Source organism: Ahaetulla prasina, chromosome 16 (assembly GCF_028640845.1).
Source record: "Ahaetulla prasina isolate Xishuangbanna chromosome 16, ASM2864084v1, whole genome shotgun sequence".
Taxonomy (NCBI): domain Eukaryota; kingdom Metazoa; phylum Chordata; class Lepidosauria; order Squamata; family Colubridae; genus Ahaetulla; species Ahaetulla prasina.
Genome location: NC_080554.1, coordinates 969,879 through 991,790, shown reverse-complemented (window position 1 = coordinate 991,790; position 21,912 = coordinate 969,879). Strand labels below are relative to the sequence as shown.

The following is a 21,912-nucleotide window of genomic DNA, read 5'->3' as shown; positions in this document are numbered from 1 at the left end:
CCCAAATCACAATGGGGCTGAGGGAGTTTTGTGAATCTGCTCGTGTTCAATTAAAAAAAAAGGCACGAAGGTGTTAAATAATATATATTTTTTTATAGAAAGGTGTTAAATAATAAAATTAAGGCCTTTGTTTCAGAGCTGGTAGGATACGATGGGAAAAATTCACAGGTGTTTCACTGAATTCAGAACTGTTCCCTGAGAAATTTTTCCCATTGTATTTTTAATGGGGTTTACTTAACAACTACATGATTCACTTGACTGCAGTGATTCGCTTAGTGACCGTGGCAAAAAGGCTCATCCAAGCCGGTGTGACTCAGTTGACTCAGTTCTGTTGCTGCTTAGCAAGAGAAATCCTGTTCCGAACAGTGAGTTGAAGGCTACTATGGAAATCATTTCTGTCGTACCAAACTCGCACGGAGCTCTTCGGCATCACCACATGCTCCCAGGTACGTCATACTACAATTCCTATCATCCACAGCAGGACTGGAGACACCAGGTAGCCCAGCACATGGATTTGCAACTGGGGGAAAAAAAATGAAACTTTCCTGCCTCTTGCAGTTGCTCAATCACGCTAGCAGGATTTCCCCATCTTAGAAAACATGCTTTTCTTTTCTTATTGAAATGAGTTTAATTTTAAATTAATTCAATCATCACAGTGAATGGCGGAAAGGCGACAAGCATTTTGCATCGCGTTTCTTCTCTCTCCCGCTCCTCCCTCCGAACAGGAGGGCATTTGCACCCCATTCCTGGTGAGGAGAGGAAGAAGAAAAAATAGTATTCTCATAAATTCACTCAATGGCTCCCCAAAGTGACATCTCCAGAGGCGAAGCAGATGGGGAAACCGAGGCAGCTGAGGCCTGACGGAGGGACCGTCTTGAAAGAGGCGCATTGTGTGCCCTGAGCTGAGTCTGGGAACAAGGAAAAGGGCTGGCTTTGTTTCCAAAGCCACGGGAAGAACGGAGACTTTGTTTGCAAGCAACACTGGACATTTCTTGCAGTCGTCCGGTGGGAGGATAGAGTTCGAATTCCATGCTGATCAGAGCGTGCGTTCTGCCTGCCGATCATTCCGCCGCCTGCCTAACGGGAGGTCCAATATGGACAGAGACAGCTCAGCCAGATGTGCAGAGTTTCCAGCTGTGGGACCCAACGGGATGGGGGAGCAAATTTCCACCCTCTGGGGCTGGGAGGTTGCAGGCGAGGCCAAGAGACCCCAAGTGGGTCAAATACTTCGACCTTTAAATCATAAGCCTCCAAACTTGGCCATTTGTAAGACTTGTGGATGGGGAATTCTGGGAGTTGAAGTCCACAAGTCTTCAAAGAGGCCAAGATTGGAGACCTCTGCTCTAGGTCAATATTTCTCAACCTGGACAACTTTAAAATGGGTGGATTTCAACCCCCAGAATTCGCAAAGCAGTCTCGGGGGGAATTCTGGGAGTTGAAATCCACCCATCTTAAAGTTGCCAAGCTTTAAAGGGACCTACTTAGTACAAACTACACCCTAAAGCAAAACTACATTTTTGGAGAGCCAGGTTTCATCATAAAATGCAGACAAGGAACAATGTCGAGTGTTGGGTTTCAGTCACACACGTCTAAAAATGGCATTAGGTTTTCCGTGGAGGGTTCTGGACCCACTAGACAGAATCTTTGAGGGGTTGGAGAAGAGACGAGGTTCCCAAACACACAACCGTAGTCCTCATCCTGCTTTTGGGATGCTCTCATCTTGTCTTAATGGAGGAGACGGTCCTTGAATGGACCATTGGTTTCTTAAGTCTACTGGATCCTACAGCAAAATGGATTTTTGATGGATTTTCAGAGCAAACCCCAAATTGCAGGGCTTACTTTTGCACGCACAGTTTTTATCAGCCTTCCAGAAGGCTGTCAATAAAGTCATAATTCCTTTTCAAGACTCACAACTATCCGGCATAAAATCTCTTCTCTGTAAATTGTTGGCCCCACGTCCCCAACAATTCAGAATTAGCGGGGAACCGATGGAAGTTGACCAGTTCTTAGACGGTCCCTGGGGCCAGAGTCAGAGGATTAAAATTGTTGCCTGGAAAAATGTAAAAAAAACCAACAGTGCTTGGAAATGTTGGTTTCTCCAAACCGTGATCTGTTAAAGCTTGTTCTGAGCAGCAGCTGAGGGAGTGGGGTGGGGGGGGATCTTTAGCAGCAGTGCAGGGATCAGGCCCAAACTCAGACGTCCAGGAGGTGTTTGGAAAGGAAGTCGAAATCCTTGAACCGGGCTTGTTCCTTGATGGAGAGAGGGGGGGCGTCCTCCAGAGGTGTGAGGACGGGCTTTTGAGACGTGAACTCCTTGTCAAAGTTGCTGATGTCGGTAGCACTTTTGAGGATGGGCACCAGAGGCGGTTTGAGCTTCCGTGCGAACAGAGCAGCCCAATTTATCTCCTGCGGGGGGAGGGGGGGAAGAGAGAGAGAGAGAGAGAAAAAAAACAACAACACAGAAAGTCAAAAATGGCCCAAACATTCAAATTGCTTAACTTCCATAGGATCTGACATCACAAAATTACAATACAGGTAGCCCTTGACTTACATCCATTAGAGACCAGTTCAAAGTTACAAGAGCACTGAGACAAAGTGACTTATGACCACTCCTTGCACTTACAAAGAAGGCAGCATCCCCACAAGTCGTGTCATTCAAATGTGAGTGGTTTACAACTGGCAATAGCGCTTAAGACTTATATACCGCTTCACAGAGTCAGCCTGTTGCCCACAACAATCAGGGTTGGACCTCCGTACGGCTGGACCTCCATACCTTGAAAAACGGATGGATTTTGATCTCCTCGGCGTCTTTCGCTCCTGCTCCGAGACGTCGCTCGGGACACTTTTGGAGAAGCTGACGAGAAAAAAATGAAGCGAAAACCCCCCCAAAAATGGGTCTGGGTTCCAATCCAGTCCAAAACTTTGCTGTGGGACCCCCACCACGAATCCACAATGCTACCTTGTGCATAAGCGAAGTGCTGAGCTCGGAGAGGAATCGCGGGAAACGGACTTCTTCGCTGATGATGCTGTCAAACATCTCTTCTTCGTTGTCACCGGGGAACGGAGACTTGGAAGGAAAGAATTTGGAACCGTTTTAATCCGTGGGTTTCTCACCTTTTTTCCAAGGGGGGGAGGGGGGATTTCAAAACAGCCTCCTCTCCACACAACAACCCTATGAGGTAGGCCGGCCCAAAGTCACCAACTCTTGCCTGAGGAATTCAACCAAGAAGCCCTGAAATAATTAATTTTAAGAAGTAAGTTAGCCCCATCCCTCTTGTAGCTTGAGAAGACCTCATGAGGTTACCAGCTCACCTCTCCCACCAGCATCTCAAAAATAAGCACACCAAGACCCCACCAGTCCACTGCCCGGGTGTAGGATGGATCCGTCAAAATTTCTGGAGCCAGGAATTCTGGGGTGCCGCAGAAGGTGCTTGTCCTGTCTCCAAAACCTACACCTGGGAAGCCGGATAAACGAGAGTTGAACAAACCTGTTCACTGGATTGCAAATACTCACAGCTATCCCACCCTCTCCCCCCGCCAAGCAAAGCTCTTTCCTTGCCCTCACCTTCCTTGCAGAGCCCAAAGTCCCCGATCTTCACAAATCCTTCAGCGTCTAGGAGCAGGTTATCCATTTTCAAATCTCTGCAGAAGGAGCGGCAGGGAAAAGAGAGGTGAAAGGGAGAAAGGGAAGACTCCACCGTATTAAGGAGACAGAAAGCCAACTTGGTGGAACGATTGAGGTGCTGGTCAAGAAACCAGGTGACAGCGAGTTCTAGTCCCACACTAGGTATGAAAGCTGGTTAGGTGTCAGACCTGCCACCACTTAAATTTCTGAACAGAAACAATCCTTGGCTCCCTTTGTTGAGAAAGGCAACAAAGTTTAGAAAAGTGTAATGCAAAGCCAGAACTGAGAATCACGCGCCAAAAATCTTAAGTGTAATGCAAAGCCAGAACTGAGAATCACGCGCCAAAAATCTTAAGTCCCACTTTTTCCTCCTTTAACTGCCTCCCATCACGGATCCCCACATGACCAATCAGGTTCAAGCAAGATGTTTTCAGAACGGTCACTTCAATTGTAGGTTGGTGTGCAGCGGTTCTGTTCTCCCAGCCAGGTGACCTTGAAGCAGTGTCTCAGGGAGATACAGCACAGTTACTTTCGTTTCCCCCCACCCGCCAAGCATTTCCCCTCCCATTCATTCTCCCCTAAGATCATGGCAGTCTGTCACTGCATGGTAGCAAAGTACAAGCAAGAGTAAGGTGGCAGCTGACACTAGGCGACTTTGGGTCAATCACCAGGAGATGGTGAGTTCTAGTCCTGCCTAAGGCACGAAAGCCAACAGTTCTATTCTTGCATTTCAGATGTCTTACCTGTAAATGATGGTCTTCTCATGTAAGAACTGGAGTCCTAAGACAACACAGGCAGAGCAGAACCTTTGAAATGATTGAACAGGGAAGGGAAGAGGATCAAACACATAGCATAATTAAGGGTACACAATTAGTCCTCTACTTAGGATGGGGTACCTAGTGAACGTTTGAATTTAACAACAGTGCTGGTCTAGGCTCTCCTGCTTGAACAGGGGGGGGGGGTTGGACAAGTTCCTTTCCGACTCTGTTATTCTATGTTCTGTAATTTTCATCCACTCACCGAGCTGTATCTTCCGAGAAATTGTTGAAGCTAATGTGCATCATGAGGTCCCCGCCAGGAACGTAATCCATCAGAAAACATACATGACTCAAAGTCTGGAAACAGGCAAACATGTTGACCAGGAAGGGATGACCGGAAGAATGGATGACTTCAAAAATACGTTTCTCACAATACAAGCTGCCGGAGATTTAAAAAAAAATGTTGAGGAAACATCAAAAGACAATAAAGATATCCTTTGTTCCTGGAATTTCCCCTTCCCCTTTCTTTCACTTTCTTTCACTTTCATGAGGACTAGCACCTTTCATAAAATGGCTTTTTTTTTAATTATTTGTTATTTGTTTTGGGAGTGGGTTTTTTTTGCATTATCCTGTGTTTTTGACTTTTGACAGCTCAGAGTCCCATGAATGAGATGGGCAGCGTATATATTCACCAAATAAACAAACTAACTACTTTTTTTTTTTAAAGAAAGAGGAAATACCAACAATTGGAATCACAGACCTTCCAATTTCAGTTCCATCCTGAAAAAGAATCACGGTTATAATTAACTTTTTAAGTTTTTTACTGAGTTGGCAATGTAATTTTTCTTTTAAGCCAGAATTTTTCTGCTTTGGTGAATTTAAGATGAATTTCCCCCAGCTAAGCATTTTACAAATCTTAAAGCAGGCTGGCTGGGGAATTCTGGGAGTTGAATGCACCCATCTTTACACCAATTGGCTGAGAAATTCTGGGAGTTGAAGGCCATCTATCTTAACGTCAATTGGCTGGGGAATTCTGGGAGTTGAAGTCCATTCTTTTTAAAACTTGCCAAAGTTTAGAAACGCCATTCTAGGCAAACAAGCTGGCCAGCTGTTTTGCTGAGAATCTCCCCCGGCTGAAGGCTACTGTGATGAGCTAACTATAGGGAGACCCGAATTCGAGTCCACCATCAACCCAACAGACTTTGTCGTCTTTTTTTTTATATTTGGGCCAGCTGCCAAGAAGCCCTCAGGGCTCTTTTCTGGAGGAAAAACCAAATGCAAATCTTACAAGCTAAGCAATGTTCACCTGTCCAGGTCATCCCGGCTGATTATCTCCTGCTTCTTCAAGGCTTTGATGGCGAAGAGCTTTTGGGTGGCCTTGTGACGGGCGAGCAAGACCTAGAAATAACCATCCAATCCTCTTGGGAACGGGCCAAAATCAAAACTAGTTTCCCCCCCACCCCCACAGCAGCTTTGCACCTGCCCCATAAACGCTGAAATGACCGAATCATTTTTTTTTTAATGAAGAAATACTTCACATCAATTCTTGTCTGCTCGCTGTAAGGGTAGTCCTTGACTTGCAACCAAGGGATAGCTCAGGCAATAGAGAAGCCTGTTATTAGAACACAAAGCCTGCAAATACTGCAGGTTCGAGCCCGGCCCAAGGTTGACTCAGCCTTCCACCCTTTATAAATAACCCAAAGTGGTGGGTTATAAGGTAGGTAAAATGAGGACCCAGATTGTTGGGGGGGCAATAAGTTGACTTTGTAAAAAATATACAAAAAGAATGAGACTATTGCCTTATACATTGTAAGCCGCCCTGAGTCTTCGGAGAAGGGCGGGGTATAAATGTAAACAAAAAAAAATAATTCATTTAGCGACAGTTCGAAGTTAAAACAGCACCACCACCCCCTCAAAAAAAAAAAGGAGACTTGCAACCAGTTCTTGCACTTATACGACTATCCATCACAACATTCCCACATGATCCAACTTCAGGCGCCTGGCAAAGGACTCATCCATCAGTCCTCACACTTATGAACACTTCAGCCTGCCCCGTGGTCACGTGATCAAAATTTGGGTGGGTTGCAGCATCCCAGGGTCACATGATCTCTATTTCTGTGACCCTACTCTAGGTTTACTCTACCTTTCCAAAATGGCCCCTCCCAAGCACCGCCATACAACAGAAGTCTTCAAGCCGCAGAGCGGTCCTCCTGGGAAGGAATATTATATTATATTACATTAATTTATTTGATTCTTTTTTATTAGTTTTATTGTTTTAAATGAGGTTTTATAGCAGCCGGATGCTCCCACCCGCCAGCAGGAAGGTACTGATTGCAGCAAAGGAGGTTGAAAGCACCTGCCAAAAAACCTGGTTAATGCCTCTCGCGTTTCGGTTCGTACCTGATGCTGGTTTGTGGCAAGTTGCCTTTTTTTTCATGGCGGAGGCGAGCCTTCTCGTCCTATAAACACAGGGAAGGAGTGGAGACCACTGGGCCAGTCACCAAAAGATGGGAAGTTCTAGTCCAGCCTTAGGCGTGAAAGCCAGCTGGGTGACTTGGGGCCAGTCCCTCTCTTGCAGCCCAACCCACCCTCACAGGGCTGTTGTTGTGGGGAAAATAGGAGGAGGAGGAAAGTTGATTAGATATTTATTAGAAATAACCCACCATCTTGGGTTATTTATAAAAACGATAAAATAATAAAAACAAACAAATTTATAACCTTTAGGTACTCAGAACCTACAACTTCCCCAATAGAACCCTAAAGTCATCTGGACCAAAAGACAAACCGAACCGAGCCAGACTTACCGCCAGATCTGCTGGAGACGGGACGGTTTCCTTGCGAGAAAGAGGCAGAAAGAGGCGGGGGGGCTTAGGGGGCGGCTGATTTCTCTGGATCAGCTTCACCGGAGGGGAAGTGCTGGATTTGGAAGAGATATTTTTTCTTTTTACATTTTTTAAAAATAATTTTTATTAAACAGGTTTTTTTTTAAAAAAACCACAAAATATATTAACACTTTTTTCTTTTCAACAGTTTCGCGTCAGTAATCAATACTTATACATTCGTTCTTATATTTCTACTCCTACTTTAACTGTTATTTAATCTTTCCTTGTCTTTTTTCCCCCTCCCCTTTTCCTCCAATCATTTATACCATCTCTCCCAAACTAGGAAATATTCTCTTTCCTCTTTTTCTTGTATCTCCTTCGTAAGCTTATCCATTTCTGCACATTCCATGATTTTTCTAATTACATTGTCTTCAGATGGTATATATTGTTATTTTTTCAAGTTCTGTGCTTAAACGATTCGTGCTGCTGTAATTATGTGAATAATTAAATATTGTATTTCTTTTTCATATGACCCTGAAATTATTCCCAGTAAAAATGTTTCCAGCCTCATTTCTATATGTTGATTTATAATTTCTTCTATTTGTAATTTAATTTTTTTGTCAATATTGTTTTGGTTTATGACAGGACCACCACATATGATAATACGTTCCCTTTTGGTGTTTACATTTCTAACACAGTGGTGAAGGATGGAGGAACAACTTTGCCAATCTAGCTGGTGGCAGGTGCCACCTATAAAATATTTTATAAGTGTACATGTTTTCTTTATAGGGTACCAACATTGTTAGTTTATAATTTGTATTCCATAATTCCTCCCACTTTATCTAATTCAATATTACTTTTACATTTCTTTTTACATTTTTAAACTCTCCTTTTCTCTCCAAATGCCTAAATCCGCCTTATCCACCAAACACAGGCAGTCTGGACTCTTGGCAACTGGCGTGTACTTAAGACATTGTGCCCGTGGGGTCACCGTTTCCCAGCCGCCTTAATAATAATAATAACAACAGCAGAGTTGGAAGAGACCTTGGAGGCCTTCTAGTCCAACCCCCTGCCCAGACAGGAAACCCTACACCATCTCAGTCAGATGGTTAGCCAACATTTTCTAAAAAATTTCCAGTGTTGGAGCATTCGCAACTTTTGCAGGCAAGTCGTTCCACTTATTAATTGTTCTAACTGTCAGGAAATTTCTCCTTAGTTCTAAGTTGCTTCTCTCCTTGATTAGTTTCCATCCTAATGGAACATTGGGTGAGACTCACTTAACAGCCACCTTGCTTAGCAACGGAGGTTCTGGTCGGAAGTCGAGGAATACCCGCCTTCCATTCCTAGATCACCCACCAATGGATTGAACAAACTAGATTCCAGACTGGGCTCACCTGGTCCCCAAAGGCCTGGGGATGTCCTCAGCAGCAGCTGCAGAAGCAACATCTGGTTGCAGAGACCCTCGGAAAGGGGGGCTCGAAGCATTCAAGGAACTGCAAGGGGGCAGAAGGCTCATCATCAAACGTCCCCAGGTGGCAATGTTGACGTTCATCTGAGACGCTCGGAGAAACTCTTTCCCTGCAGGGAACGATACCAAAGCCAGCGATGCTCAACCCGAGGTCTGGGTGGGCCTTTCTGGTGGCCAGCCACCCTCCTGGCCATCCTTGATTCTGGATGTCCAGCATTTCTCCTCAAAACTCAGTCTGAGTTCTGATGGACAGGGAAGAAGTATAAGGTCTCCTGCCTTGAGCGGAGGGTTGGACTAGAAGACCTCCGGGGTCCCTTCCAGCCCTGTTCTAGCTTCTAAGAGCTGTTCAACTGTCCATGATGGTCATCGGATGATGCAATGGAAGTTCTTAATGCAGGGGAAAATATTGGCATCAATTATCTTCCTCCGTAATTACCTTTCTGTTTGGGGAAAATGCGCTTCTGGCGTTGCAGCTTAGCGTGGGTCTCAACGACCGGCTGGCTGAATGTTACCTATGGAGGAAGGAGGAACAATGGCTGTGAATTAGGCAATTTCAAGACTTGTGGACTTCCAACTTCAACGTTGCTAAGCAAGACAGTCGTTGACTGAATCAGGCTTGATTTTACAATCGTTTTGCCACAATTATTGAACACATCAGTGCAGTTGTTACGTGAATCACATGGCCGTTAAGGGAATCGAGTTTCCCTCCCTGATTTTGTCGGAAGTCAGCTGGGAAGGTCACAAAGAGAGAATCACATGACCTCAGGGATGCTAAAACCATCGTAAATTTATGCCAGTTGCCAATTGCTCGAATTTTGATAATGTGATCTTGGAGATGCTGCGTTGAGTGAGGACTTGTTCTAAGTCAGTTGTAACTCTGACCGAATGTTGGTTAAGTTGGAAAAGCACCCAACTCTCCCTCACCTCTAGGAAGAGCGTCCCTTGGGGTTCGAGGGAAACCGCCATGGGGTGCCTGGCGTTGTCCAGGAAGCCGTCCAGGCGCAGAAAGGCCACCCCGCAGAGTTGGCGCCAGTCGTGCCAATAGACCGAGATCTCCAGCTCCCGAGACTGCAGGGCGAAGGGAAGAGAGATCAGGAAAAACTCCCAAAAAACATCCCTTTCTTTGATTGTCTGAGTCTTACCCTCTCCAACTCGACCGTGAAACTCTGGTTCCAAGCTTGCCTGCTAACCGGGCCCCAGCTGGTCTGACCCACAACCTTGTTGTCAACTTTGAGAACTGCAAGGACTTCTCCTGCCAAAGGAAGAAAGAAGAAACAGGGCTGACATCAGATCTTTGGGGTGCCATGTCTCCTTGGGAAGAGCCTATGCCAAGCCCCCCCTAACGCTGCGGGCAGTCCTCACTTAGAGACCATTGGCATTTATTTAATGACGGTTTTAAAGTTTCAACGGCAGTAAAAAAAAGTGACCTAGGACCCAGTTTTCACACAACTGTTGCAGCATTCCCGCGATCGCGGGATCAAAATTCAGAGTCTCGGCAACTGGAATGTACTTACGACGGTTGAGCGTCCCGGGCTCACGCCATCCCCTTTTGCGACCTCCTGACAAGCCAAGTCAGATTTGCTTAACGACGTGTTGCTAACTTTGCAGGGATTCACTTAACGACTGTGGCAGGAAAGGTCGTAAAATGGGACAAAACTCCCTTGAATCTTTGCTTAGCAACAGTTTTGGGCTCAATTACGGTCGTTAATTCGAGGACTACCTGCACGTTGAGTTCATTCAGGAACTAAAAAGCACCTATCCGATGGTGTTTGAAAATAAAATTAGAACAACAGATTACAGGGCATCTATTACCCACGTCACCATCTTAGAGTGGTTCCCGATCACTTTTATAAGCCTGATAATAATAATAATAATAATAATGATAATAAGCCTGATTCGGCTCTATTTCCACAGAGAGTCTTCAACACTCACTGCTGAGTTCCTCCTGGCGAAGGAGCTTCCCCGCAGACCCCCGGCCGGGGATGTTGACCCCAACCCACGTCCGACTCAAGAACTTGAAGTCCCCAGGGCTCATGGAAACCGGCAAGGAAGTGGCCACACGGGAACGGCCCGAGATCTTCTCCAAGAGGTTTTCACAGCCGACCAAACGTACTTGAAGGCTACCTGCGAGCCAAAGAGAAGAACCACAAAGTGTAGAACAATTATAGCCAAAGAGATACAATTCAACTTCATGGAACGTAGAAGTTTAAGGATGGAAGGGACCTTGGAGGTCTTCTAGCCCAACCGTCTGCTCAAGGCAGGAGATCTAATACCATCCTGATCAAAGGACTGTCTATGTTCGAAAACCTCCAGTGACACAGTTTAAGCTCTCGGACTTAACTTTCCGGGACGCCACTGCAGATATGCTGCAGGGAAGAATCTTAAAATCTGTCGAAATGATTCCCTGCGCATGAACTTAATTACTCAAAGACCCAAGAGCAATTTTAACGAGTGCAGGAAAATTTATAGCTCAGGGGGATTGTAAGGAAAAAAATGTTCAAAATATATACGGTAATTGAATGAGAAAATTGCTGGGATTATTCAAATCATTTAGCACTGAGAGCATCTGCACCAAGACAAATTCCTTGTGTGTCCAATCACACTTGACCAATAAAAAATTCTATTCTATTCTATTCTATTCTATTCTATTCTATTCTATTCTATTCTATTCTATTCTATTCTATTCTATTCTATTCTATTCATATTTACCGCAATAATTTAGAATGGAAAATCCAGATGAATGAGCCAGTAGATCTAAAAGAAATAGTATTTTTTTTTATCCCTCTGGGATTGAACAGAGATGTTGGTTCTTTGACTAATCTGATCCAGTTACAATACTCAGAAAACAGACTTCTGTTTATTTGGTGTACTTTGAAGTTTTTGTGGAAATTGGCAAACTTGTCTGCAGCTTTGTTGCCATTTGACTTAGTGTTTACACATAAACACACACAACCTCTAAGGATAAGTGAGATTACTTTGTTATTATGCTGAACGTAGTCAATCTGTTTAAAAATGCCGCAACATTGTCCTTATCACATAAGAGCATTCCTTGATTTTGTAAAAAAAAAATTGCTGTTAAGTCTAAAATGGAGAAACTTTCATGTAATAATGCTGGCCAGAGTCACTGTATTTATTTATTTATTTATTTATTTATTTAATCGTATTTATATACCGCCCTATCTCCCGAAGGACTCAGGGCCTGTAGGGGAGGAGCGGTGTAGAAATTTGATGAAAGGAAAGGGGGGAAAGGGAAAAAGGGGGAAAAGAGGGAAGGAAGGGGTATTGGAAGGGAAGGGGGAAAAATGAAGGGGAAGGGGAGGAAAGGAAAGGGTAGAAAAGAGAAAGAGAGGAGAAAGAGGAAAGGAAATGATCTAAATGGACGAAAAAGAAAGGAAATTAAAAAAACAATAAAATCTGCATGGTATTCTTTGCTTCCAGTAATCTATGAATCCACAATTTTTATTGTCTTTTCATTTGCATGCAGACAGGCTGGAACACAAAATCAGATTTAATGGGTTTGATGCCATGGGCTTTAATTAGTGCAGGCAAATTCGAAAAATTTGCATTTGAATCTTTATAGCTGCTGGAAAGTCGGGTTGTCGTTAGAAAGGGAATGTCGTTATTCCTTTTTAAAATATCCAGAGTTTTGTATGTCAAATGAGAGTTAAGACTTCGTTGTGGCTGGGTTTTTTTTTTTTTCCATACACAAAACTCCGGACTGGCACTTCCTCTCATTCAAAGTGATTTCCTCCCTCCCAGCCTGCTAATTGCATCCTACCGTATGGGGATATCAAGGTTTGAATTCGCCAAGGTGAAAGACACACACAAATATTGAAATGTTAACAGAGTAACAGAATGACAGAGTTGGAAGGGACCTTGGAGGTCTTCTAGTCCAACCCCCTGCTCAGGCAGAAATCCTTATCCTATCCTGGACAAAGGGTTGCCCAATCTCTTCTTCAAAGCCTTCGCTGATGACGTAAAACTATTTAACACCACCGACAATGCTGCTACCCTACAAAGCGACCTTGACTATGCGTCAGAATGGTTGTGCAATTGGCAACTCCAAATCTCAACCAACGAACGCTCTGTCTTACACATTGGCAACAAAAATCAGAACACCAAATACGAGTAGGGTGGATACAACCTCGTAGACGACCTTCACTCTGTCAAGGACCTTGGGAGTACTCATCTCAAATGATCTAAGTCCCAGAGCTCACTGTAACAGCATTGCCAAAAAGGCATTAACAGTTGTTAACGTAATCTCGTGTAGCTTCTTCTCTGGTAATATTGTACTGCTAACTAGGGCATACAAAACCTTTGCCAAACCAGTTCTCGAATAAAGCTTGTCTGCCTGGAATCCGCACTGTATATCGGACATTAATGCAACTGAGCGAGTTCAGAGATATTTTACGAGAAGACTCCTCCACGCCTCTGCTCACAACAGAATCCCTTCTGCCACCAGGCTTGAAATTCTGGGCTTAGACAACTTAGAACTACGCCGCCTTCAGTCTGACCTAAGCGTAGTACACAAAATTATCTGCTACAACATCCTCCCTGTCAATGACTACTTCAGCTTCAACCACAACAATACACGAGCAAACAATAAATACAAACTCAAGGTAAACCGTTCCAAACTCGTTTGCAGAAAATACGACTTCAGCAACCAAGTGGTCAATGCCTGGAATACACAGCCTGACTCAGTTGTTACAGCCTCAAACCCACATAACTTTAACCGTAAACTGTTTACCGTGGACCTCACCCCATTCCTAAGAGGTCCGTAAAGGGGGCGTGCATAAGCGCACCAGTGTGCATAGCGTCCCTGTCCTACTGTTCCCATTTATTTGTACTCATTTCCTATGTCCGTGTTTATACTTATACCTGTTACCTTGTACATGTTTGACAAAATAAATAAATTAAAATAAAATAAATTTTAAAAAAAGGCCATTCCGCTAATGGATTGTTCTCACTGTCAGTAATTTTCTCCTTCCTTCCAGGTTGGATCTCCCCCCTCCGAGGAGCTTCCACCCCACGGTCTCTCGTCCTGCCCTCGGGGGCTTTGGAGAATAAGTTCCTGGAAAGATACCTGTGAGAGCCGTGGGCCTGATCGAAGTGGGGGGCGACTCTTGGGCCCCAAGGGAGAAGGTGTCTCTTATCTCTTGCTTGATCAGCCCCCGTTTTGGGTCATCTGGAGAAAGCTGGCTCAGAAGTTGCTCGAGAGCCAGTCGAAAGAGATCGATCTTTTGGGAGGATTCCTGCAGACAAGCCTGAGCCTACAGCACAGCGTAAAAGAGGGAGAAGAAAAAACGGATTAAAAGTGTGAAATAAGGGTAGTCCTGGACTTAAAGGTAAAGCTTCCCCTCGCACATACGTGCTAGTCGTTCCCAACTCTAAGGGGTGGTGCTCATCGCCATTTCAAAGCCAAAGAGCCAACGCTGTCCGAAGACGTCTCCGTGATCATGTGGCCGGCATGACTCAACAACAAAGGCACAAGGAACGCTGTGACCTTCCCACCAAAGGTGGTCCCTCTTTTTCTACTTGCATTTTTTTAAGTGCTTTCGAACTGCTAGGTTGGCAGAAGCTGGGACAAGGAACGGGAGCTCACCCCGTTACGCGGCGCTAGGGATTCGAACCGCTGAACTGCCAATCTTTCAGTCGACAAGGTCAGCGTCTTAGCCACTGAGCCACCGCGTCCCTGGACTTACAACCACAACTGAGCCCAAAAACATCTGTTGCTAAGTGAGGCATTTATTAAGTGAGCTTTGCCCTGTTTTACGACCTTTCTTGCCATGGTTGTTAAGGAAATTTTAACATGCAAAATTCAGCGCAGATAATTCAAGTGTGAGACCTAGCAGATTTTTTTTCTTTAATCCAGCGGTTTCCAGAAGTCTCTCTACAGTGCTGCAAATCCAGTGACCGCCTTCGCTGGGGGATCCTAGGAATTGTAATCCAACATATCTGGCAGAGGGAGACCCTTTGAATCGTGGGCTCCACCCTCCACGGGGACTAGAAACATGCAGAGTCACCAACTCTGATTGCAGAATCTGTTTGCTGCAGATGCAAAGCTCCACCCACCTCTGCCAACATTTTCCGGTCTTGCACTCGCCGCCCGCCGAGGATCTTCACCACGTTTTTGGCTCCCTCCGCCACCGCCGCTTCAATCCGCAGACGATGCCTCAGTTCTTCGAGACGCAGCTCCAGAAGCAAGACGGGCCCCCTGCCTGCTACCCCTGCAGAGGCGGACGGGCATAATTGAGAGGAACCAGCAACAGCCGACAGACTGAGCGACCTTCTACCACTGGAAACAGGAACACAACCCCCCCCTGCCGCTTTTCATGCACAGAACACAGTGGGTTTTTCTTTTTTCTTTTTGGCTGATTTTGTAGCAGAGAAAGGAAAACAAAGCAAGTGGCTAATCCACATTGAGTACAAATGTGTAACGCAGGTTCTCGGGACCAGCAATCTGATTTATTTTTTTTATCTGCAAGGGCAGGAGCTGATACAGAGAACAGCTTCCCTCTTTGCTGGAGAACAGAACTGGAAGAAGATGACAAAACTCTGTAACTTCCACGCAAGGGACCCCATCAGTAATACAAGCCGTCCTCAATTTAGGGCTCGTTGCTTAATAACCATTTGAAGCAGTGGTGGAATCCAAATTTTTTTACTACCGGTTCTGTGGGCGTGGCTTGGTGGGTGTGGTGTGGCTTGGTGGGGCAGGGGAAGGGTACTGCAAAATCCCCATTCCCTCCCCGCTCCTGGGGAAAGGATATTGCAAAATCTCCATTCCCACCCCTCTCTGGAGCCAGCCAGAGGTGGTATTTGCCGGTTCTCTGAACTGCTCAAAATTTCCACTACCGATTCTCCAGAACCTGCTGGATTTTACCCCTGATTTGAAGTTACAAAGGATCTACAACGGGGTGCTACTTCCACGGTGACGTGATCAAATTTCAGGGACTTGGCAACTGGGCTGCAGTTACGACCATTTGCAGCCTCCCACCATCACCTGATCTTGTTTTGCGACAGCTTTGCTGAAAACCGGCATTTCCTTCCAGTTCTTGCCAAAATCATGTCCGTAGTGGTTCACTTTACATTACCAACAGTGACGGTTTTGCCGCGCAGTGTTTACCATCAGCAGTTGCCCGATTTCCATTTGGAAAAGCAGTGTGTGTTTGTATGTGCGTTTGGAGGGGGGATTGTTGGGATACCCAAGCGGTACCTGCCCTTTGCATGCCCTGCAGCCCACCTATCGGGTTGAGGGGAGTTACCTGGAGCACCCGTCGCCTGAGACAGCTTCAGCATCTCCATACGGATCAGCTCAATTTTCGTCTTGCTGTCCTGAAATGTTTGCTGAGCAGCCGCCAGGAGTTTCCGCTCCTGGAGGAGGAAGAGAGAATCCGAGGTGAGGAACGTTAAGTGCTCAGGGTGTGAAAAATCAGGATCATACTTGAAGCTCCACTTACTCATGGCTAAATACAAGAATCCAGACAACTAATGGCCAGCGCCAAGTTAGTGCTGTAGAATCTGTGAACTTTATAGAATAAGAGAGCTGGACGGGACCTTGGAGGTCTTCTAGTCCAACCCCCTGCTTGAGAAGGAAACCCTACACCATTTCAGACAAATGGTTGTCTAATGTCTTTTTAAAAACCTCCCGTTTTTAGAGCAGCCACAAGTTCTGGACGAAATTCCTTCCACTGATGAATTGTTCTCACTATTACGAAGTTTCTCCTTAGTTCTAAATTGCTTCTCTCCTTGCTTAATTTCCAGCCATTGTTTCTTGTCCTGCCCTCAGGTGCTTTGGAGAATAGCTTGATCCCTCTCAGATATTGGAACACTGCTATCATGTCACCTCGGTCCTTCTTTTCATTAAACCAGACCTACCCGACTCCTGCAACCGTTCTTTGTATGTTTTAGCCTCCAGCCCCCTAATCACCTTTGCTGCTCTTCTCTGCACTCTTTCCAGAATCTCCACATGTATTTTATAATGTGGTGACCAAAACTGGATGCAGTATTTTAAGTTTGGTCTTACTAAGGCTTTATAAAGTGGTAGTACTAATACTTGATCATAGTCCAGTGGTTCTCAATCTTGAAAAGTTTAAGGCGTGTGGACTTCAATTGCCAGAATTCTGTCCGGGTTGAGAATCACAGCCATAAGGGTGACCCTTAAAGAAAGAGGGGTGACTTGATGGACAAAGGGGACCTCACTCACCTTTGCTGTGCTGGAATAGACCTGGAGCATCTTCTCGGCTCCCTGCTTCACTTTCAGCTCAATGTGAAGCTGTTTCTTCAAAGCCTCCAGCCTTTTTGAAATGTAGTTGGGGTCTTTTCCCCAAAGCTTGAGATCGGGTGACCCGTTTGCATCTGGGGTGGACACAAAAGCCAATCTGACAAGAGGCAACTAAACAGCAGCCTTGTTGTGGTCTGCCAGCAGCCTGCAGAGCTGGCAGCGGAGTCGGACAGTGAGGAGGCTGGGGAGGACAATGGGCCAGTCCTGGAGTCAGGGGAAGGCCCGGATGAGGGCTCTGCATCGGAGGCAGAGGTGGGGCCAGGGCCATCGGGAAGTGATGTGCGGACTCCAGAGCCTCCAGAGGCTGACAGTAGTGAGGCAGAGGAACAGGAGGAGCCTGTTCCTAATGCACGCATGAGAAGAGCTGCCAGAAGGCAAGAGCAGCTCAAGCAAAGAGGACGACTCGGGAGTAGGGCCAAGAGATGATTGGCCCCTCCCCTCAGGCTTTAAAAACCAGCAACAGCGTTTGGGCTCTTTGCCGGAAAACAACATTGACAGCTTTGTCTTGTTGCATTTGTATCGGTGTCTTCTGAACTTTTGCCAAGAAAGGCCTTTGGCAGTTTTCCTAATTGGACCAAGGTTGGTGAGAGGACTGAGGAATTGTGTTGGGAGGAATTTGCTTTAGTTTAGTTGAACAACACTGAGAATGAGTTAATTCTCAACTGTTATAATAAAGTTTGTTTGTTTGTTTTTACACTGACTGAGTTTCCTACTACCTACTTGGGCTTGGGTCACAACAAGCCCCTTGTGTAGCAGGGCCACTCAGAAACTCTGAACTGGCATGCTTTAAGAGATATGGACTTCAACTCCCAGAATCCCCCAGCTGCCATGCTTGAAGAGGTACGGACTAGAACTCCCAGAATCCCCCCCAATCAGCATCCTTTAAGACTCCTAGAATTCCCCAGTTGGCAGGCTTTAAGATGTGTAAACTACAACGCCCAGAATTCCCCAGTTGGCATGACTTAGGAGGACTTCAATTCCCAGAATTCCCCCTAGCAAGGATACTTTAAAAGGCATGGACTAAAATGCCCAACATTCCCCAGCCAGCATCTTCAAGATGCGTGGATTTCAGTTCCCAGAATTCCCCAGCCAGCATGCTTTAAGAGGCGAGGACTTCAATTCCCAGAATTCCCTGGCCCTATGCACTTCCACATCCTACCTGATTGGCCACCGTCTCGCTCCCCGGTGACAATCCGTCCTTGGAGTGCTTGGAGCTGGCAATGCAACTGCTCCAACTTCCGGCTGGATGATTTCAGGGCCGTCTCCACCTGGGCCAAATTCTTCTTGTCTTTGGTTGCCTTCCGCAAATTCTCAGCCCCTTCCTTGATTTTCAGCTCTTTCTGGATGGCCCGGTGGATGGATTCTTTTTCGGATTCCAGTTTCTGCTGGATCCCTGCTGGATCTGGGACCTTCAGCTGGTTGCACAAACATAAGGACAGATAACAAAAGGCAAACCTCAGACAAAGAAATCAAAATACAAATAAACAACTTAAAACTTTACTAAATTGTTTGTACGCTGCCTAGGGCCCCTTTTCACGAGATGGGTGATGATTTAAAATATGACGGGAACCAGGAATCAAAACCAATCCAAAACTTAAAAGGCAGAAACAGGAATTGAAACACAAATGTAAAATTTAAGAGGCAGAAATACGACTCAAAAAACAAACCCAAAATGCAAAAGGCAGAAACACAAATCAAAACACAAACAGAAATCTTAAAAGTGCAAAAATACCAATCGAAACCACAAGCTCAATATTTAAGAAAAAAGATTAAAGCGGAAAATTAATAAATAGATTATATCCTTTGGCTTCTGAGATGTTGCAAGAAACTTGGACCTCCTTAGAGCACGTGTCCAGGTTAGTTCTGGCAGAAAGAAGATTGCAATTTTTCAATTTTCGGAGCTTTCTTGGATTCTGAACATTGGATTCAAGAACGCCATAAATGGGCGGCACAGCAATGCCTGAATTATTATTATTATTATTTATTATATTTGTATACCGCCCATCTCCCGAAGGACTCAGGGCGGTTCACAGCCAAAAAAACAACAGAAATGATGGGCTTAACGTGTACAAAACCCAAAATAAGTCAGCAAAGCACTTTGGTCTGAAGAAATCTTTCTCAAAAAACTAAAGAACGGATCTGCTAAAGTCACTGAATGTGACTACAGGTAGTCCTTGACTTACAACCATTCATTTAGTGACTGTTCACTGAAAAAAAACGTGGTTTATGACCATTTTTGACACTTATGACCGTTGTTGCATCCCCGTGCTGACGTGATCAAAATTCAGATGCAAGTACTTATGACGGTCGTAGTGTCCTGGGTGATCCCCCTTTTGCGACCTTCAAGTCAATGGGGGAAAGCCAGATTCACTTAACAACCTTGTGACTAACTTAACCATGGCTGTGATACACTTCACTATTGTGGCAAAAACGGTTGTAAAAAGGGTCAAAACACACGTAACGACTGTCTTGTTTAGTAACAAAAAGGTTGGGCTCCATTGTGGCCGTAAGTCGAGGACTGCCTCTATCCTGGATGATAAGGAAATTAAGGAAGAAGAAGAAGAAGGAGAAGGCAATGGCCGGCTGGCCCCGAAGAGCCCCAAGGGGTTGAGTTGTGGTGTGATGCTTCCGCTCTTTCGCATTTCAAGGCAAAAAAGGGCGAAGTGTGTGTGTGTGTGGGGCACACGTGTGGGCAGTGCGATATTCCACAGCTCAAACGCCACCACCTCTGCCGGAAATCTGGGAAGGTTTCCCGTCTCTAAACAAACAACTCCTGGAAATTGGACAAACAGCGGCGGGGGCAGGAAAGTCTCGCCCAGCGAGGAAACAGACCAGATTTCGGAGGAAACGCAGCTCGGCTTAAGGTTAAGGCAGGGCAGAGGGGCTGAGATGGTGATGGTGGTGTTGGGGTGGGGTGGGGGGCTTTTCCAACAAGCAAACTCAATGGGGAGAAGCCGGATTCACTTAACAACCATGTGAATCACAACTCCCAGCCTAGCCTAACACAACACAACACGCAAATACACACCCAAGCGACTCTCTCCATAGGCGAGACCCAACCCCGATAGAGCCAAGGCAGGCAGGGAAACAAGCAGATTAGGCAACCCATCCTTTTTTTGGGGTGGGGTGGGGGTCTTTGCAAAGAAAAGGAACGCAGATAAGGCAGGTTAAAGACCCCCCTCCCCCGCTGCAAAGCCAGGGGCGTCCCCTGGAGACCCGTCCTCGGAGAGCCTCGCACCCCCCCCCAACAAGCCAATCCAGAGACTCGGATTCCCGCCCCCCCCCCAACAAGCCAGACAAAACGCGCGTCGACCGTCGGAATCCTCAAAACTCGCGCCTGGTTTTGCAAAAGCCCAGTTGGGCAGGACCCCTCCTCACTCAGCCTCGCGACGTGGGCGCAGCAACCCCGGCTGGGGAAAGGAGGCCGCTTTGCAAAGGCGCACCTGCGCTGCGCGGCGCCTCCTGCGCGCTCACCTGTTGGATCTGCCCGGCCGCCATCGCTCCAGCCACCGGAGCCCGTCCGGCGCCGGCGGGGAACTTTTTCAAACTTGGCCCGGCCCCGCGGAGGAAACGCGGCGCGCATGTCGCGCCCTCTGCTGGCTCTCCGACCCGGCCGGAGCCTGGGAAGCCCCCGGGGAAAGCTCGCCGTCTTTGCCCCGCGTGGCTCGGGGGGCTTCCGCACAACGGCCCTCGCAGGTAGACCCAGGCTCCCAGGAAGGTCGTGGGGATGCTGGCCCCCGCGCGCCCAGGCCAGTTGTGTATGGCGTGGGCACATTGTGTGTGTGGGGAGGCTTAGCCCTCGGGGTCTTATTATTGTACCTTGATGAAGGGATCTTTTCTTTGATGTACTCCGAGAGCTTATGCACCAAAGGCAAATTCCTTGTGTGTCCAATCACGCTTGGCCAATCAAAAATTCTATTCTATCAGCTTCTCCCCAAAATTATTTCCCCTTCCTTGCGATTGATGGCAGGATACCAGCGGGAGGGAAGATGCTGAAGATGGGAGACCGGAAAGGCTGCGTGGCTGATTTTGAGCCATTCAACCTTGTTCGATTTATAAAAATAATAAAAGGTGGCGTGTAAATAAATAGAAGTACGGCACCCAGTAATTTTTTTCTTCATTGCAACCGTATACTATATATTATAGTATACTATATACGGTACTTTTCCCCCCCCCTTTTTCTTCTATGTACACTGAGAGCCTATGCACCAAAACAAATTCCTTGTGTGTCCAATCACACTTGGCCAATAAATTCTATTCTATACCAGGAGCATTTTTCAACCAATAACTTGTGTCCAATAAAATCCTTTCCAGCCAACAAGGATTCTGCATTAATAAACAATTTTCATAAATTTTTGGCCTTTTAGTTTCCACTTTTAAACTTTTTGGTGCAGTCTCAATCCGCCTTGTAAACCTGGTTTTAATCTTGGGAGAAGCAATTCTCATTGGGTGCAATTTCTAATATCCAATTTGTATTCAGAAGGATCTCTTAATGGGATCCTGCAAACTTGGAAATCAGGCCTGAATTTGTTTCATCTCGGATCCAGATTAAAAATATTTAAGGCAGTTAATTACTTAAGAGGGCAGAAGAATCCTGTTATTTCAACACTTTTTTTTCTTGAGTAAAAGATGCTGTAAAGAAAAACCGGATAGAAAATTGAGTTTGGCTGCACCAATGAGAAGCCACAGTTCATTTCTCAGCAGGCGATTCTTAACTAGTTGAGACTGTCCTTCAAAACCATAGATGGGGATTTACTTCTACTTCTATGGTGGATTTAGCAATAGAATTTCTCAAGTGGTTTAATTTGCTTGTCTGATTTGCAACTGAAGCCAATCCACATGTGAAAAGCTCTTCTTTAACACAGCCGTATCAACTTTATCAACTTAAGATACACGTAACATCGCTTTAAAAATTTTGGCCACCGCATGAAGGCTTGAGAGGAAAATAACAACCCCAA

General features: G+C 45.8%; 1 protein-coding gene across 1 annotated transcript; it reads right to left on the bottom strand.

The window, feature by feature from the left end:
• Positions 1–130: 130 nt before the first annotated feature.
• On the bottom strand, positions 131–21,832 carry PKN3 (protein kinase N3). The gene is made up of 22 exons (XM_058159108.1): positions 20,429–21,832; positions 18,114–18,369; positions 16,877–17,028; positions 15,936–16,044; positions 14,746–14,900; positions 13,757–13,943; positions 10,606–10,797; positions 9,816–9,925; positions 9,598–9,741; positions 9,110–9,185; positions 8,600–8,783; positions 7,188–7,299; positions 6,784–6,842; positions 6,527–6,593; positions 5,690–5,781; positions 4,646–4,822; positions 4,369–4,431; positions 3,566–3,642; positions 3,313–3,455; positions 2,960–3,067; positions 2,774–2,854; positions 131–2,406 (listed from the first exon to the last, which is right to left on the bottom strand). The coding sequence occupies exons 1-22, from the start codon at positions 20,450–20,452 to the stop codon at positions 2,194–2,196; spliced, it is 2,781 nt and encodes a 926-aa protein (XP_058015091.1). The 5' UTR covers positions 20,453–21,832; the 3' UTR covers positions 131–2,193.
• Positions 21,833–21,912: the final 80 nt, after the last annotated feature.

Excerpts from the sequence above, each read along its gene's own strand:
- PKN3 (XM_058159108.1), bottom strand. The coding sequence starts at position 20,452 with ATGGCGGCCGGGCAGATCCAACAG. Across the intron at positions 3,456-3,565 it reads CTTTGGGCTCTGCAAGGAAG|GTGTAGGTTTTGGAGACAGG; the intron begins GTGAGGGCAAGG and ends CCGGCTTCCCAG. Across the intron at positions 2,407-2,773 it reads AAATCCATCCGTTTTTCAAG|GAGATAAATTGGGCTGCTCT; the intron begins GTATGGAGGTCC and ends CTCCCCCCGCAG.